The sequence below is a fragment of the Vulpes vulpes genome, chromosome 4 (genome assembly GCF_048418805.1).
Source record: "Vulpes vulpes isolate BD-2025 chromosome 4, VulVul3, whole genome shotgun sequence".
Classification (NCBI taxonomy): Eukaryota; Metazoa; Chordata; class Mammalia; order Carnivora; family Canidae; genus Vulpes; species Vulpes vulpes.
Genome location: NC_132783.1, coordinates 126,937,618 through 126,955,109, shown reverse-complemented (window position 1 = coordinate 126,955,109; position 17,492 = coordinate 126,937,618). Strand labels below are relative to the sequence as shown.

Below are 17,492 nucleotides of genomic sequence, written 5' to 3'. Positions count from 1 at the left end.
GGAAGAACAGGTTTATGGGGAGCAGGGATGAAAAATTAGACTGAACTGGGAAACTAGGGCCAGGGCTTTTGGGGGGCCCTGAGAAAGTATTTGGATTAATTTCTAAAGGAAGATTTTGCATATAGTAGATTCTTTAAAAATGTTAATTAATGAATGAAAAATTGGAAGTGTTACCATCACTTTTGTGTTTTGTAAAGATCACAGTAAAGTATAGTTAACTGAAGTGGAGGCAAGGAGAGCCGTTGCAAGAACTGTTGAAATGAGCCCAGTGAGACAGGCTGATGGCCAAGGCTAGGGGAGCTGTGGCTGGGTAGAGAGAAACTGGGGCATTTGCAAGATAGTTAGGAGGAAAGTTCACAGAAGTCTTTGAGGGAGTAGATATTGGGGTGGAGCGGGGAGGCTGGAGAGATGATGGGAATCCTGTTCCATGAAAGGGAATATAGAATGACAAGGCAACTTTTGAAAGCATAGCTTTTCCCAGGAAGATGTTAACCAAACTGGGGGCGGGGGGGGGGGGGGGGGGTGTTAATCTTCATTTACATATATTACATACATTGCAGAGCCCATCCATCCTCACCATCTATAGATCCGGTGGGCTGATGACTTAGGATTCAATGTGCGTCAACACTTTTACTTTTGTGTTTGAAGAAAGGAGGTGGGTTTGCAGAAAGGAGCAGAGGAGAAGTAAGAGGAACTAGGGGAATGGAAAGGATGGGGTGGCACCTGGTTTCCTGTGCTGTGAGCCTTAGAGGTAGGACCTAAGTTTGTGAATTTCATATGGGATTTGGGGAATTTTTGAGGGATTGCAGAGATATGAAGGTTCTTAGGCTTTGGGGCGCAGTAAGAGGCCACGTCTAGGTAGGCCAATGCATTGCTAAGTATCAAAGTCTAGCAGTAACTGTATTCTGCAGTTTGCTGCTGACAGTAAATGCTTAGCACACAGCCAGTAGCAAAGCAGTGCCACCTAGAAAAAAGTTGGAATATTCTTGAGTAAGTGGTACAACTCTGGGGCCTGGTGCAGGGATCATATGGTGACTGAGCTCAGCAGTTAGGGGCTGGGGGTCCCCTGGGAGCAGAATTCTTCCTATGGTCTTCTAATCTGACTTCCCATCCAATGCCTTCTCTTCCCTTCCTTTTAGGAGCCTCTCTCATCTTTGCATACCAGCCACCCCATTACTTCATTTATCTTAATGAACTCCAATACTATAAGAGAAAGGAAGTCAGATGCCTGCTGAATTTCTTCTCTGTTGTTTTCAGTAAAGCACAGCTTAGATTTGCACAGTTGCCTGCTCACAGCCTGAACAAAGTAATACAGAGATCAGTGAAAAATCAACCAAACTCTTGTGACCTTGGATCTGGTTATTGACCTTCCTCAGGAGTTGTCTGTTACCTAAAACTCAATGACATATAGTTAGAGGTCAACTCAGGTAGTTTCTTAAGGTTTGACAAATTTTAGATCTACATTGTTAATGAAAGGACTCTCTTTTATTCTGAATGAGGATTTTTAGACTGTATTTCCTGATGTAACTAGCCATCCAGACTTGGGTTACCAAGTTATGTGAGTGGGTCCAGTGGTCTGCTGGTAAATGTTTAAAAACCAGTGCTCTGGGAGGGTGAAAACCTGTGATTTACTATAGCACTTGCCATTGGTTATAGTGCATATATTCCTACCATAGCTGATTCAAGCTACCTCTGTGGTACCTCTTAATTCAAACTTGGAAAGAGATGTATGGTAACAAATTATTATATACCATTTTCATAACACATATACAATAGATGTAAGTAACCTCAAGAGCCTAGATGGGAAAATGTAGCAAAATAATGAAGAGTTGATAAATTTTGAATAATTATCACCTATCTTTTTAATATTTTAATTGTAAGGCTACATATTTAATATTTAGTAATGGCTATGTTTATAAACTAGCTTGCAAAGTTCCTAAAAATTCAGCAATTGGCTCTTGTAATCTGGAAGAGCTCGCTCTAGCACACCATTGGTGAACCTCACAGATGATACCTTTTAAATGACCGTTTATGAAAGGTACTCAAACCCGGCATGTATTGCATGGTTGTTAATATCTTTCTTGCTATTACTGTCAAGGTCTCATCTAGCTCAGGCAGCAGGGCAGTAGGAGCCAGGAGTTCTAATTCTGATGTGCCATTTACTTGTTGCATAACTCTGAGAAATTTGTCTAACTTGGATCTTCTACTGGTACAACAGATATAAACAATCTTCTATTTTTCTGGGAAGGATATTATGGGAATTGAGTAAAACAATACATGCAAAATACTTTCAAAACTCTAAGTATAAAATGTTTAGATAACAAATTTGCCCTCATTCTCATGAGCCTAATTTAACATGTGATTTGTAAAACTGCATGAAATAGATGCTTGCTGAGAATATAGGCAGTATTTGCAGGGGAAGATTACTGTATTTTAAAAGTAAGCATATGGATTGTTTAAGTGCTAGAAGACATCCTCCAACGTAACAGTATTATATGTAAATGTTTGCATGTTAGCTCTGTCTCCAAAGGTTATTCAATAAATACATCTCAAGAATAATGCTATTATTGACAGAATTACTATCTTTTTGGAACAATGTCTCATCTGAGTTCCTATTTAGCATACCAGTGAGACCTTTTCCACCTTCCTTGGTAGTGGTGGACCCTCTGGGATTAGCATCTTCTGGATCTGTGGGGAGATGGTGGGCAGTTTCTTTACATGGTCAGAAGTCACTTGTTACCCTTGTCACTTCTATCTTCAGGCAGAGATCAGACTCCTCAGGGTCAGCCTCCCAGAAGGTGTTTGAATTAGGCAATTGGGCCCCAAAGGCATTCCCTATGTCCATGAATACATATTAAATGGCTTTAAATTGAGCTGATCAAATTAGAAAACTATATATATATATATATATATATATATATAAGGTTTTCTAAAGGAAGGATTGAATGACATTTGTTGAATCCAGAGAGCAGTCTCAGAAATCACTGGACCCCCTGAAATTCACTCTAGCGTATCAAAATGATATGCATGGGTATTACCATTAAAATCTTGGCTTTCCTGTTTCTCTTATCATACTTTAAAAGAAATAGATTGTTTACTTTAGTTCAACAATTTTGGAGTACTTATCATGCATAAGGCAGTAGGCTAGTCTGGGAGTATTGCTCATTTCACTGAGGAAAACAAAGAGAAAACCAAATCAACTAATAAAATAGGAAGAAAGGTAAGAAGAACTACCCCGGTGACATTTAGCTTCATCTTGATTTTTTTAAGAAGCCAGGCACTCTTTTATGTCTAAGTATTGTGGTTCTCTGAGAGAATTAGCTATGGTAGGAGAAAATTTGGAATCAAGCAAACCATTTTGTGCGGGAGAAGGTACAGCTAAATGTTCACTGGAGAAAGCATGGACTCTGGAGTTTGGGAAACCAGAGCTTGAATATCTAATCCATGATTTACGAGCTGCTTGACTATGGACAAATTGGTTACATTAGTTTTTTCATTGATAAAAGTGATGATGACAACACTGACCTCACTGGGTTGTGGAAGGATCAAACACCAACCTATAATAGGTGATTTAAAATGTTCATTACCTTTGTATTTTGTCATTTCATTCATCAATAACTTTTCATTGGAAATTTAGCTTATAATCACCGTCAGCATTGGAGTGCCTCCATGATAGGTTGTCATACCTCAAAGTTGACATTCTCCAAATTGGCTGGAACTCGGTATGGATTACTTGCTTTACTGCTTTTGACAGTTTTACATATTCCTCCAGTGAAAGAGTTATCAAGGACCTCTCCTCTGGGCTCTCCTGCTAGAAAATGAAACCTGCAAACAAAGTAATTTTCAAGAATTCAATAGATGTACAGCAATCTTTAAAATTTACCATACTTTTATATGAAAGAAATTCCTTTCTTAGACATTTTTGACTCATGACAAATGACTTGAAAAAAAGCCCATTTTTTTCTAGTTTATGGTGAGGCAGCAGAAAGGGTTGGAAGCCAAAACCTAGCCCTTCTGTTAGATTTCTCGTATTCCACTCACTTAATTGTTCTGGGCTTTTAACACAAAATAAAATTTAGGTTTATTTTTATTTCATGACTTACAAAACCAGTGCAAACTTTGGAAGCAGATTATAAGATAAATTATTACATAATTAATGCCATTCTGGGTTCACTTCCTTCAGTATGATACAGCAAAGGAATTCTTAGAGAGAGTTAACAATTAAATAGTAATAGCAGTATTTTAATAAAATTATAATAATACTATTTTTTATTAATAACTGTAGTAATATTTAAAATTTATTTAATAAATGCCTACATACTATTTACTTTATGTATTTTTATACATATATTTACTATATGTATATTTACACACATTACATACATTTTTATAATATGCATACATATTTGCTATTTGTAAATACATATACATATTTACTGTATGTGTATATATGAATATAGTAAATATATATATATTTATACATATACATTTATACATATACTTATATCAAGCACTGTTTGATCTACACTTAATGTTACTATTTAAAAAAAAATTTTTTTTAGATTTTATTTATTTATTTGACAGAGGGAAAGAGAGCACAGCAGAGGGAAGTGCAGGCAGAGGGAGAGAGAGAGAAGCAGGCTCCCTACAGAGCAGGGAGCCAATGTGGGTCTCAATCCCAGAACCCCAGGATCATGACCTGAGCCAAAGGCAGATGCTTAAATGATTGAGCCACCCAGGCACCCCTAATGTTACTGTCATATTTATTTAATATTTATGATAACCATATGATGTAGATATAGATACAAATATTTCACCAATTTTATAAATGAGGAAACTGAAGGACATAACCATAGCACAAGTCAAGTACGTAAGAAATTGTTTTATAGTAGATAAAAAACTTCTCCAAGATGCTCCAAAAGATTTCCAAATTCTTATAAATATTCTGTGAAAAAACCTTTGTAAAAAGCTTGATAATGCTGGCTTACATGTGATGAGATAATAAAAAAAAATATATAATTATCTGTGCCCCCAGCTTCTGGCACAGAGCCCCTAAAATCCTCGTAGCTTCCTATGCAGTAAGAGCACTAAGAACATCTTTTGTTCTAATATTTGGTCTTTGACCCCAGTTTTTGACACAGAGCTCCTAAATCCCTTGGAATTTCCTCGGTGATAGGAGTGTCTTGTGTTCTAATAAGGTGACTCTTGGTAGGCTCCTGGGTGGGGGCTGGTCACCAGAAAGACCAACCCCTGTTTAGAAGCTTGGAATATTCAGCCTTATTTCCAATCTCCAGAGAGGGGAGAGGGACTAGAAAGGGAGTCAACGATCAATCAGGCCTACATGATGGAGACTCCATAAAAATCTGACAACCGTGAGGTTCAGATTACTTCTGTTAAATACATGAAAGTACTGAGAGAATGGAGTGCCTGGGAGGTGGCGAGTCATGGAAGCTCTGTGCCCCTTCCCACACAGCTTACCTTACATATCTCTCCCAACTGGACATCTGTATTTTTTTTTAATATTGTTTTATAATAAACTGGTAAAGAGTGTTTTAAAAAAGAAATAACAAAAGGAGTCACTGGGGCTAAGCTTCATGTCAGCAAACCAAGCCTTAATGCCTAACCTAATTGCAGTTCTTAATCGCCTCTCCCAAGAATGTGAGCTTTAACCAGCAATGTCGAATACTTGGTCAGCACTAGTGAGCTAATCTGCCTGACTGACTCCTGCTTTCCCTCAAAGGAAGGTGACCTTGCCTGAAATAATCCACTCTTGGCAGAAACTTCCTTGCTCTGCTTCCTTCTGCCCATAAATGTTTTCCATTTTTGTAGAGCTCCTTGGAGCTCTTTTCTATCTGCTAGATGGAAGGCTGCCTGATGCGAATCATTAGAAAAAGCCAATTAGATCTTCACTTAGTTGAATTTTGTTTTTTAACAACCACTAAGTAAATTGTTTTACTGAGTTCTGTGAGCCATTCTAGCAAATTAATCAAAGAGGAAGGGGTCCTGAAAACCTCCTAGGTATCAGAGTCACAGGTGATTATTTGGGCTGGTGATTAGCATCTGAGGAGGCTGGGTTGTGGGACTGAGCCCTTCACCTGTGACATCTGACACTACTCTTAGGTACATGGTGTCAGAGTTGAATCAAACTATAGGACACCCAATTGGTGTCTCAGAGATTGACTTGGAAAACCCCCGCACTTCTGGTCAGAGCATGGCGACAAGGGTGGTCATGTGAGAGGAGAAGAGGTACAGAGCAGAGAACTGGTAGTGAATTATACCTCAATAAAGCTGTTTTTAAAAAAGGTGTGATTCCTGTGGCTTTTATAAAATGCATCTCATACTCCAATAGCTGCAAGCACAATCTGAGGTTTGTTCTCATCCGTATTTGAATTTGCATCAATGGGTATTTTGAGGGAGAAAGTATGAGGAGTTGGTCTGGGAAAAACTTTCCAAACTACTCATGGTAGCATGACAAACGCAGGTGTTTAAAGACTCATTCATTTTTGTTTTCGGAGTTGAAAGGGATCAATGAGATAAAAGAACTGTTGACCTTACACTGTTTTATACAATGTACTTATGAGTTTGTCACAAACAAGAAAGGGCTGGGGAAAAATGGCTCACGGGTATGAGGAATTTATGAAGGTAACAAAGAGCTAGAAGGTAGTTTTCTAGAGAAAGTTCTATTAGGACATGTCCAAGGAGTCTTTTAGGTGTTAAGTCAACTACATAGTGATTTTTAGCTTTATTCTTTCTCCTCCCTTCTGCGGTATTTAAGTTGACTAAATATTTTGCTCTTTCAAATATATTATATGGTCTTTCATATTTTAAGTTTTAAAGTGTTTTTATCTAATTTGGCCTTATGTGTCATATTTTATACTTTCAAAATTTAATAACAAATTACACACATATATAAATCTGCATGTGTGTGCCTGTATGTATATGTGTGTGTGTGTGCATTTGTACCTTGGTTGAACCTGAGAAAAAATGAATAGCATGTTATTATTGCCCAATTCTTGCTTTAGATTTAAGACTTGGTGACTGGTGCTGGCAATGTAGGAACGTTGGTATGTCTTGTTAAATTCTTCCTTGGAGAGATGCTACTTAAAAACAGGTACAGCTATCCAGGAGGCTACCTATTTTGGGTAGAAATGTGCTAGAGAGGGGGCAGAGATTCTAAGGCCAACAGATAAGAAAGAGATTCCAGTAAGCAGCTCTTAAAATTCTTGGTCCCTGGAGAGGCGAGGAGAGGACTGGCTGTCCCTGAGCCAGCAGGTTTTGCTCATTTCTGAGAAACCTTGGGATAACAGCTCTGGTTGGCAGAGGGCCACATGGTCCTTCTGCCAAAGTACACAATAGCATGTGGTCCTCCCCATCTGTAACTCTAGAGCCTAGACCAACTGAGCAAGAGGTGTTTGTAATGTCACCCCTCATCAGTTGGAACATTAGGAAATGTGATTATCAGTAGGACTTTTGGGCTGAGGTTTTCTTCCAGGGAAAGGAAAAGAAGGAAACCATTTCTGTACGTTGGTAAGAAGATGTTGTTGAAACACTCTCACTGAAATCAACACTAATTAGGAATTCTTAGGACAGAATGTGAAACCAGTTTGTAGTCATCTGATGTATACATGAGGAAATTGCAGCCCAGAGATGTTCGATAACTTAGTTATGATGTAAGTGAGCTAATGCAGAACTAGTTCTAGGACCTGGCTCCCCCACCTCCAGACTCATAGTGGCTCCATTTTATTGCTATCAGAGTTTGGTTCAATAGCTTCTGGTTTTTGTTCTAATTAAGTGAGGTTGTATTTGTAACTGCTGCTGTTCGTCTTTGGTGCCTCAAGGTTTCATATTATGCAGGTCTGGCAGCATAAGTGAAGACTTAGAAAAAGAGCCCAATACAAAGCAGCAAAAACCGATAGCAAACTATTTGCTTTCTGGCCAAAAATTGATGGGAGAATTCTTTATCATGGGATCAAGAGAGTACAGGAGATTATCTTTACTGATTTTCTTATGCTTCCAACTAAGGCTTAGTTCTCTTTTCATTGACTTCTCTTATATTTCCTGAGATTTTCTAAGACATTGGCGCAGTCTAATGAATTTAGAATCCTTTGCCAAATCTCCAGTGTCCTCATGACCTAAAATAAGAATGTTAGAATTCCTGAGCACTATATAAAGACTGGAAGGAGGTTTGCATGGTTTACTGACGTTTCTTCCAGTATGTTCTCATTCTTAAGGTGGATATTGTCCTAAATCAGAATGTAATGGTGGAAATCACCTGGGTTTTGAAATCTGGATTTGAATTCTGGTTTCACCACTTACTGGTTGGTAGGACAGGTTATTTAACCTTTCTGCATCTCAGTTTCCTAATCTATAAGCTGAGCAAGTAGACCAGATGGTAATGCATCTGGTCCTGAACTACCCATGCACTGCATGGTCCATGTGAGAGAAGGTTTGGATACCTTAGCCAGGTTCAGCTGACCTCTTACCCTCTTACTTTTCTCACCATTATTATTATTTTTTTATCACCTCCCTTTTTTTTTCATGTTTGCCTCATTCCTTTCCTGTCTTTATCTCCTATCATTGACTCTGAGTTTGCCTCTCGTGCTTGCAGACTGGTTTTCCTTCCTTAGTGTTTTGGGTTTCAATACAGTCACAAGCATACTTTCCTGATACCCTCTTCTCCTTATCAGTGGGAGTTTGGGGCTGAGGTTTTTTTCCAGGGAAAAGAAAAGAAAGAAACCATGTCTGTACATTGATAAGATGACATTAAAGCACTCTTACTGAAATAAACTCTAGGAATTCTTAGGACAGAACTTCAAAGCAGTTTGTAGTCATCCAACATACAGATGGGGAAAGTGTATTTCTAATTGGTTACTCACCCAATCAAGACCTAGCCCCAGGAATCCACCCTGATTCACTCCAGAACTGTCAGAAGGATAGATGAGAATGGAAACAAACCATGGTTAGGAACCATTGCCTGGTAGAGGCTAGGTGTGAAGATGCTAAATTCTTCTATACTGCAGCAGTGAGGATCATGGTCACATAATGCCAGAGCAGGGCCACCTCATGTGGGAGACAAGGCTGGTGGGAGTCATAAGAGGTTAATGAGGAAGGTGGACAATCATGTGTCTCATTGCTTCACTGCTACTTCCAGCTCATTCCTCCTGAGATTCCTTTACTCCTTCAAAGGGTGAAAAGACAATAATTACAAACCCAGCGCCCATCAGCTGTACGCTGGGGATGGGATTCCACTGCCGCTTCCCCGGGCACACTGCTTTTGTTCTCCCGCAGTTCCTTTCATCCGAATTGTCCCCACAGTCATTTTCTCCGTTGCATTCTAACTTGTTGGCAATGCAGCGGCCTGGTCAAGAAAAGCAAATGACGTTAACAACACGTGATTATTCAAGATGTTTATTGCTTTGAAACAAGTGAGTGCTTTAAATTTCAAGGGAGAGTTGTGAGGAAAACTTTCACTATTTTTGATACATATTTAGGAAATATGGAAATGGATGCCAAACTGATATTTTCCCCTTATTTTTGCAGGATTACAAGAGTACTGTAGAATTTAGTTACCATTGGGCTGATTGTCTTAATAAGAGAAGTAATTCTAGAATCCCAATCCCATGACAGTGAGCTTGCTGCAGAAACCATGTTCTGTAGGTTCAGGCTTTTGTTTTGATTCAGAACAACAAACTCAAGGTCACTATTCTTATTTTTTAGAAAACTCTATAATTTAATATATATACACACACACACAGATACACATGATAATATCACTATATCTCTAAAATTTTATGTTGAGTGAAAGAAGCCAGACATATAAGAGTCATGCTATGCGATTTTTTTATCTTATGTTCAAGAACATAAAATTTATTATATCTAATTGTTTTTTGAACAAGTTAAAAAAAGCAATTCTTTAAACCACTAGGTACTACAGGGTTAAGTAGCAGGTTAAGTGAGTGAATTTACAAAATAGTACAAACTCCATTTACTTAGATAATTCCCTTCCTTTTTAAATTTCCTGAATTTCATAAGGATCCTTAGAATCAGTGTATATTAATCTGTTACAGAAATTGAAATGGCTTATGTACAAGACAGCCCCTCTCCTGTCCCTCAGCCTCTTGTCTATAATCAGGGATGTTGGCATCTGTACGATTATGTACAGGTCTCACTGACAATGAGATTGAATTAAATGTTTTACTCAAGATCATCTGATTAATTACTTTAAGTTGTAATCAGCATCTCACTGCAGCTATGCATAACTATTTTTTTTAAAGATTTTATTTATTTATTCATGAGAGACACAGAGAGAGAGAGAGAGGCAGGGACACAGGCAGAGTAAGAAGCAGGCTTCATGCAGGGAGCCTGATGTGGGACTCGATCCTGGGACTCCAGGATCACACCCTGGGCCGAAGGCAAGCACTAAACTGCTGAGCCACCCAGGGATCCCCTATGCATAACTATTTTGACTAACTGAAATGCTTGGGGAAATTTGGTATTCTGTTGAATTAAATTTTTTTATTAATAGAAAGTTTTCCAGAAAACACTTAGTTTCAACTCTTTTGGTAAATAATCTTCAATAAGAAGGTAGAGAAAAATGGAAGTAATTAAGTCTCTTTCTCTGATTATTCAAAATTTTGTATTGTATCTGGACCATAATTATAAAGAATTATAGTTGTGAGAACCATAATCAAAGAAGACTGAATATATTAAGGGAACTGGATGTCTGCGAGTCCCAAGATATTACCTGAAAGATGGTTTGTTTTTAAAATAGCACATCTCTAGTGTTTTGTTTGTTTGCTTTTTTTAGGGCAGAAAAGAGTATGTAATTTAGTTTGAAATAAGAGTTGCTTTATCCAAAGGAGAAAAAGAACTAATATTACATTTTTTAAAAGTTTTGAAACTCACCCTTTTAAATTTGAGCAAATCTAATTTCTGATATGGTCACACTAAAAAAAAAAGGAAATCTCATTTTATCAGGCAGAGGTAGGTACATACGTGCAGGGTACCGTTCTCATTAGCCTAGCTTTGTGAGCAAGGAAACAGTTGTGTATGAATATAAGAAATTCTATTCATTTGGTACTTCTGGGGATATTGAAGAGGAGTGATTAGCAAGGGTAGGGATGAAATCCAGAGGACTTCTTTTGAGTGATGTTTAGGAATGGGTGGCAGGAGTGATAGAGGTCAGATAGGGCACAGCTGAGAATGGTTCCAGGCCACAGAAACTCAGTAGAATAGGAAACACAAGGGGAGAGATATTGTAAGCCATAAATATATCCCATACCAAAGAAGGAATGGGAAAGGTGAAGGGCAGTTTGGATAGTGCAGGATTTGCAGAAGTCAGCATGCTTTAGTCAATGCACACACACATATATATATATGGCTATATTATATATATATATATATTTATACCTGGAGATATGTATCGCTTAGAAATCGTACATGTTTTTCCTATTTACTTGAACATTTGTGTTACTGCAATGGTATAGTATATGTATAACAAGCTACAGCTTCTCTTGTCTTTATGCTTAAAATTAGGACTTTGAGAGAGGAATTGGTATAGTGTGAGTTGGGATTATTAGTCTTGTGGGTAATTCTCACAGATCCACATGTGTGTTAAAATCATATATTTAGTCTTGAGGGACTTGAACAGCAATCATGAGGGAGGAAAGGGAAGAGAGAAACTCACTTTAGGATAAATAGTTCTTTGTTAATTGAGAGCCAGGCATCCTATTGAGTCCATACAAGCTTTTATTTCTTTTGAGAGGGGCATTAGTGGATGATTTTACACTTGGTCTTAGCCCAAAGGCTGAAAAGCAATAGTGGCTGATTTTAGAAAAGCAAAGTAGTATATAATCTTCAATGAAATATTTAACAATCCATAGGCCATGGCACTGATCAAAACGAATGCCAACCACATCTGTGGCAGGGATCATGCACTTAATGGCTGGATCATGGGAAGATCTAAGGATTCCTGGTGAAGGGACCTGAACAGCAGAGCAGGGGTCACCAAGAATGCTCAGGGTAGCAGCTGCTTACCATACATTGCATACACATTTCAATAGTCAGGTTTTTTTTTTTTTTAAATCACTTGCTGGATATATTAATGATGAACTAGAGATCACCTGTCCTTATACCACTAGCTTTCCTGAAATCACTTCTTATGAATGGGTGGGCCATAGATGTACCTAAAGGCTTCTCAAACTTGTGAATATTTTTGGCCTAAACAAAACAAACCTTCCGTAATAAATTTCATAGATTTAGCATCCATTATATAAAGGGATTCTTTTTGGTAATTAGTTCCAAAGCTATCTTTCAAGCTTCAAATAGTTGTATCTCAGTTCTAAACCTTTATTTTAATATTCTGGATTTAATGCCTAAGTCTGTATTCCACTCAGCCATTGCCAGCAAGGTTGTTTTCATATTCCTTCTTTTGTCAACTTGTGACCTGACCTTATGCATGTAGCCATGAAGTGTATCTTCCTACCCATGTGCCACCTTCATATCCCAGGTGTGGGGGGGTACAGTGGGAAAATTCCAACACCAGCATTCCTGTCCAGCTTTCAGAAAAGGTCAACAAAGCTAAAGGCAGGAAGCAAGGAGCAAGAGGAGAGAAACACTAGATCTAAGGTCTGGAGTCAATTTTTCTATGGAATTTGAAATCTGCTACTTAGTTATAAATATTGTACTTTTCATTGTATTCCAGAGTACACAAAAATGATATGGATCCCAATTTTAATGTCAAATTGATTATTTAGGTAAGAGGTTAGTGAACTCTGGTGGAAAGCAGGAAGCAGAGCCAAAACTCACCTGCTGCCCGACTTCGTAAGTAAAATTTGACTGGAACACAGCCATACCCATTTGTTTACATGCCGTCTATGGCAGCTCTGATGCTATAGTGCCAGAGTTGAGTAGTTGCAACAAAGAACATACGGCCAAAAAGCCTAAAATATTTACTCTCCGGACCTTTACTGAAAAAAGTTTGCAGAAATCAGATTTAGAGAGTTCAAAATGGTGGTGTTGAAGAGCTATTAATTAGCAAGAGAATACATGGGATTAAGCAGTCTATTCAAGTATATTGATTCGTAATCTAGTGAAACTTAAATATCTGAATGAATAATGGATGTGACTATTGCCATCGTTTAAATCATTTTCAATTTTCCCTTTGGAATTACCTTTGGAGCCATTCAATGGACCATAAGAATGGACCACATTATCTCTAGTCACCTCTCTGACATAATATCTTAATATTCTTATCTTAATAAACTATATTGAAGATCTTTTAAATCTGTCACTCTTCTTCAGCTGCTTGTTCTCATCATAGATTTGTACTCATTAATAGCTGATTTTTATGAGTATCTGCCTTCTCTTCAGCCTGCTTTATTACAGTTTAGGGACCTGGGCACCAGTACTTGGAGAGCAAATGGATCGGGTGCTGGTCAAGATAATTATAGCCTGAGAGCTATAATTTCATACATGAATGGCTTGGCAATTGGGACCATAACACTCCTGTCTCCATGCTTAAAACATGGTGGGACTTCTCTGTCATGGCTTTTACTGGTAGTCAACTGGAATAACTTTATTGTCAAGTCATTTTTGGTAGAGATTGAACATCTCCTGAAGTACATTACCACTGTCACAGCGGAACTTATTCTTGCAGTCAATCTCTTCAATTTTGCAGAGCTTAGATGGAATGCATGGTTGAAAGGTCACCAGGGGCTCAGTACATGGTTGTCCTCCAAACTGACTGGGGCGCAAGATGGATCTCACTTTAAACTGAAAGGTAAGAAGAGAAAGGTGAGGGGACTTGGAGGCAGGGTCCAAGCCAAAAGTGTCTAAGAAAACTGGGCTTCTTCATCACAGCAGTGATTCCTCCTCCATTAATGTTTCCTAAATTAACTAATGAGTTTTCCAGTTCCATTATTGTGTGCCCTTAGGGAAATCATCGCCTCTCTGGGCCTCAGTTTTCCAAATCATGAAATGAGAAATCAGGACAAAAGATTTCTAAGACTTCTAACTCTGAAACCATATGAAAATAAATTAAATCAAATGCACAAATATTTATGGAGTATCTTGCATGCAGTAAATCTAGGCAGTAGCATTAGCACTTTTAAAGATTGATTTATTTATTTTAGAGAGAGACAGAGTACAAGCGTGAAGAAAAGAGGGCAAGTGAATTTCAAGCAGCCTCCATGAGTGTGGAGCCCAATGTGGGGCTCAATTCCATGACCCTGAGATCATGACCTGAGCTGAAACCAAGAGCCAGGGACTTAACTTACTGTACGACCCAGGTGCCCCATAGTAGCCCTTGTGTATCTCAAAGGTCCTATGAAGTAACCAATTTGAAAGGATTTGAGGGTTCCTCTGCATAAGGAAGTCAGCATGGAAACCCAGGTTGATGGGACCCCTGGGTGGCTCAGTGGTTGAGTGTCTGTCTTTGGCTCGTGTCGTGATCCTGGGGTTCCAGTATCAAATCCTGTGTTGGGTTCCCTGTGAGGAGCCTGCTTCTCCCTCTACCTGTGTCTCTGCCTCTCTCTCTCTCTGTCTCTCATGAATAAGCAAATAAAATCTTTTTTTTTTTTAAAAAGGAAACCCAGGTTAACACATTCACATTTAAAGGATTTTAAATGGTGAGTAGTAAAACAGGGAGTCAGGGAAGGATAAGAATAGGACAGGATAAAAAATTACTGACTTTCAAGTTAGAAAAATCCAAGTTCAAAATATAGCGCCTCTGTTCATCAGAGGTGTATTCTTGGGAAAGTTACTTCTCCCTAAATGAGCTATAGCTTCCTCATCTGTAAAGGGAGTAGGAAAACACACTCTGATGTGAAGTTTGAATAAGATGATATAAGTAAAAAGCCTAGAACAGTTTCCCTCAGAGAGTGAGTGCTCCACAAAGTTTCTTTTTCTTTCCTAATGTGAGAATGCTCAGCACCACTCTGACTGCGATTTATGTGGGCCAATGCCCTCATAGGAATGAGCTAAAATGGGTAAATACTACAGCTAGGAACAACAAACAAATCAAGGGACTTTCCTGCGGGGAGAGGGAAATTAGAGGCAGGGCCAGGAGTCAGCCTTTTGATTAATGTCTCTCATTTGTATCTGATTTTAAATCTTGGACTGAAACCCCCGTTTTCTAGCATCTGCTTTTACTTTCTGAGCTCTCAGAGGAAATAGGCAGTAGAATTCAGAGCTCAGTAAGTACTATACCAGCACTGGGGGGCAAAATTTCCTCTTGGTCCTCCTATGATAGTAAACCATGTAAATGAGTTCTGCTCCCCCCTCCCCCCAGAATAAAAGATTGCTAAATGGAATTTTCCATCAATGGAAGCTGAGATGGCTTATTTTTAGACATTGATGAACCTAACCTAACATTGATGTTAGGTTATCCAAGTCTTTTATCGTGATTCAGATCTCCTGAAGATATCCATGGGTCACCTACCTGTTTTTCAACACAAGGGTCACAGTCAGACCATGGTCCATAATCTCCCAGGAGGCAGTTGATGGGACAACGTTGCCAGTTACATTCTCTGGTCTCCGACTTAGTGCAAAGCTGGTCACAAAAGTTATCCAGATAATACTGATCAACTACTATTTTTCTGTAATAGTGAGGAGAAAGAGGTTTAGATTGAATATATTCACTGTCCTTCAAGCCCCATAAGAAAAATATCATTGAACATCAACCACTATTAATGAAGGTAAAAGTTTTCATGGAAAATCAGGCAGGTTGGCATCTGCGCAGTTCTTACCACTTAATGGAACTTAGGACTGGATTTTTAATTTGTGAGGCCCAGTGCAAAATGAAAGTGAGGGGCGTCTTATTAATAAATTATTAAGAATTTTAAGACAGTAATGGCAGAGCATTGAGCCAAGCATGGAACCCTTCTAAGTAGGGTCCTGTGTGACTGAATAGTTCACACATCTATGAAGCTGGCCTTCAAGGAATTCTTGGAAAGGACTGGATGGAAAAGAAAAGAAAGTTCCTGCAAATTCCTTAAAATATGACAACACAGTTTGATAAGTATAAGGATTGAGACATAGTCAGAGTGCTGTGGGGCCAAAGATTCAAAGAGAAAGTAATAGAAGATATACACCTTGAAAAATTCACATGAGTCCCCCAGACATCAAAGAAAAGGGCATGTGGAAGGAAAGGCATATGCCAAGATTAGAGGTGGAGGAGCATGATGGGTCCCTGGTGGAGCTTGTGGGAGGGACCTGGGCAGTGCTGGCTGAGAGAATCCTGATATGTTGTTGTGCTTTATTTGGTAGGCAGTGGAGAGCTACAGAGGGACTCTTGAGTGAAGGAATCTTAAAAGCTTTAACATACTTAGAGGATGGTTTATTGAGGAAGTCAGTTGATGATTTTAATGAAACTCACATTGTGCGTGTAAAAATAGTTTTCTAAAGTAGGTCTCTAAAAAGCTGTAATAATGAAAAAACATTAAATACATGCCTTTGTTCCCAAGTTATGTGAGCATCTCCATGGAACAGAGACATCTAACAGATTTAAAGAAACTGTGGGGGATAAGTACTCTGAATCGGTGAGAAGACTGAATTATTAAATGTTATCAAGTAAACAGTTTTCTTGCCATCTTGTATTTGCCAACAATCAAGCTAATAGCTAATAGCGCTGCTCAATTGAGGTCCTGTTAGACTCAGTTTAATGAGTAGAAAATTCTCTATAATTAACTCACTAACTGTAGGCAAGCAGTTATACACTGATTGAAAAAGGCTTGAGTAGTGATTCTTAGTAAGTTAAATAGTCAACAGAAAATATTGCACATATTCTTAACTAAATTTCTTTGAAGCCCCTTGATTTTATGGAGAGAACAATGTAGACTTCAATTCAACCTTATGCAGAAAAGACTCAAATTCTATCCAAATCAAATTCTATGATTTCTTACTTTGGGATTGCTTAGTGTGGGATTTTTGATATTTTTAAGTCTGTCTGTGAGGGGGCGGGGCAAGATGGTGGAGGAGTAGGGTACCCAAGCCACCTGTCCCGACCAACTTACCTTGATAACTTTCTAAATCTGTCTGTGAGGTTTCCCATGGCACAAACACAATCTACACAGCTCACACTCACCTCTGTCTGCTCTGGGTTCCAAAATTGCAGGTTTTTGAGCAGCTGGACCACTGACTCCATGGGTAATGATCACAGAAACAGGGTTGGCATTTGTCAATCAGAGCACTCAGGAGAATGAAATACAAGATGGAGTGTCCAGCCATGCCTTGAAAGCCTCTAAGCCCTGAAGAGGAATGATGTACATCAAATGCCTTTTGGAGGTAAAACTTACAAGTCATTCTCAGTTACAGACTCAGATGTTAGAAAACATTTGCATCTCCCTCCCTTCCTTAAGGCTAGTTAATACATATAAATTCACATACTTATGACTACAAATCCTGCTTTTAAATATTTTTAGAGTGGATATCCCAGAGTTACAACTCCCAGTTCTAGGAAGTTTCTCTGAACTGTCGGTAATAGCCTATAAGAC

At 38.6% G+C, this 17,492-nt stretch overlaps 1 protein-coding gene across 10 annotated transcripts in view; it reads right to left on the bottom strand.

Moving 5' to 3' along the window:
* C6 (complement C6) overlaps positions 1–17,492 on the bottom strand; it is a 94,866-nt gene that overhangs the window by 43,070 nt on the left and 34,304 nt on the right. For all 10 annotated transcript variants that reach the window (XM_072756995.1, XM_072756999.1, XM_072756994.1 and 7 more), the window contains 5 exons: positions 17,084–17,246; positions 15,440–15,596; positions 13,629–13,773; positions 9,211–9,358; positions 3,687–3,825 (listed from right to left, as the gene is read on the bottom strand). In XM_072756995.1, coding sequence (XP_072613096.1) covers positions 3,687–3,825; positions 9,211–9,358; positions 13,629–13,773; positions 15,440–15,596; positions 17,084–17,246 — 752 coding nt within the window. The remainder of the gene's footprint in view (positions 1–3,686; positions 3,826–9,210; positions 9,359–13,628; positions 13,774–15,439; positions 15,597–17,083; positions 17,247–17,492) is intronic.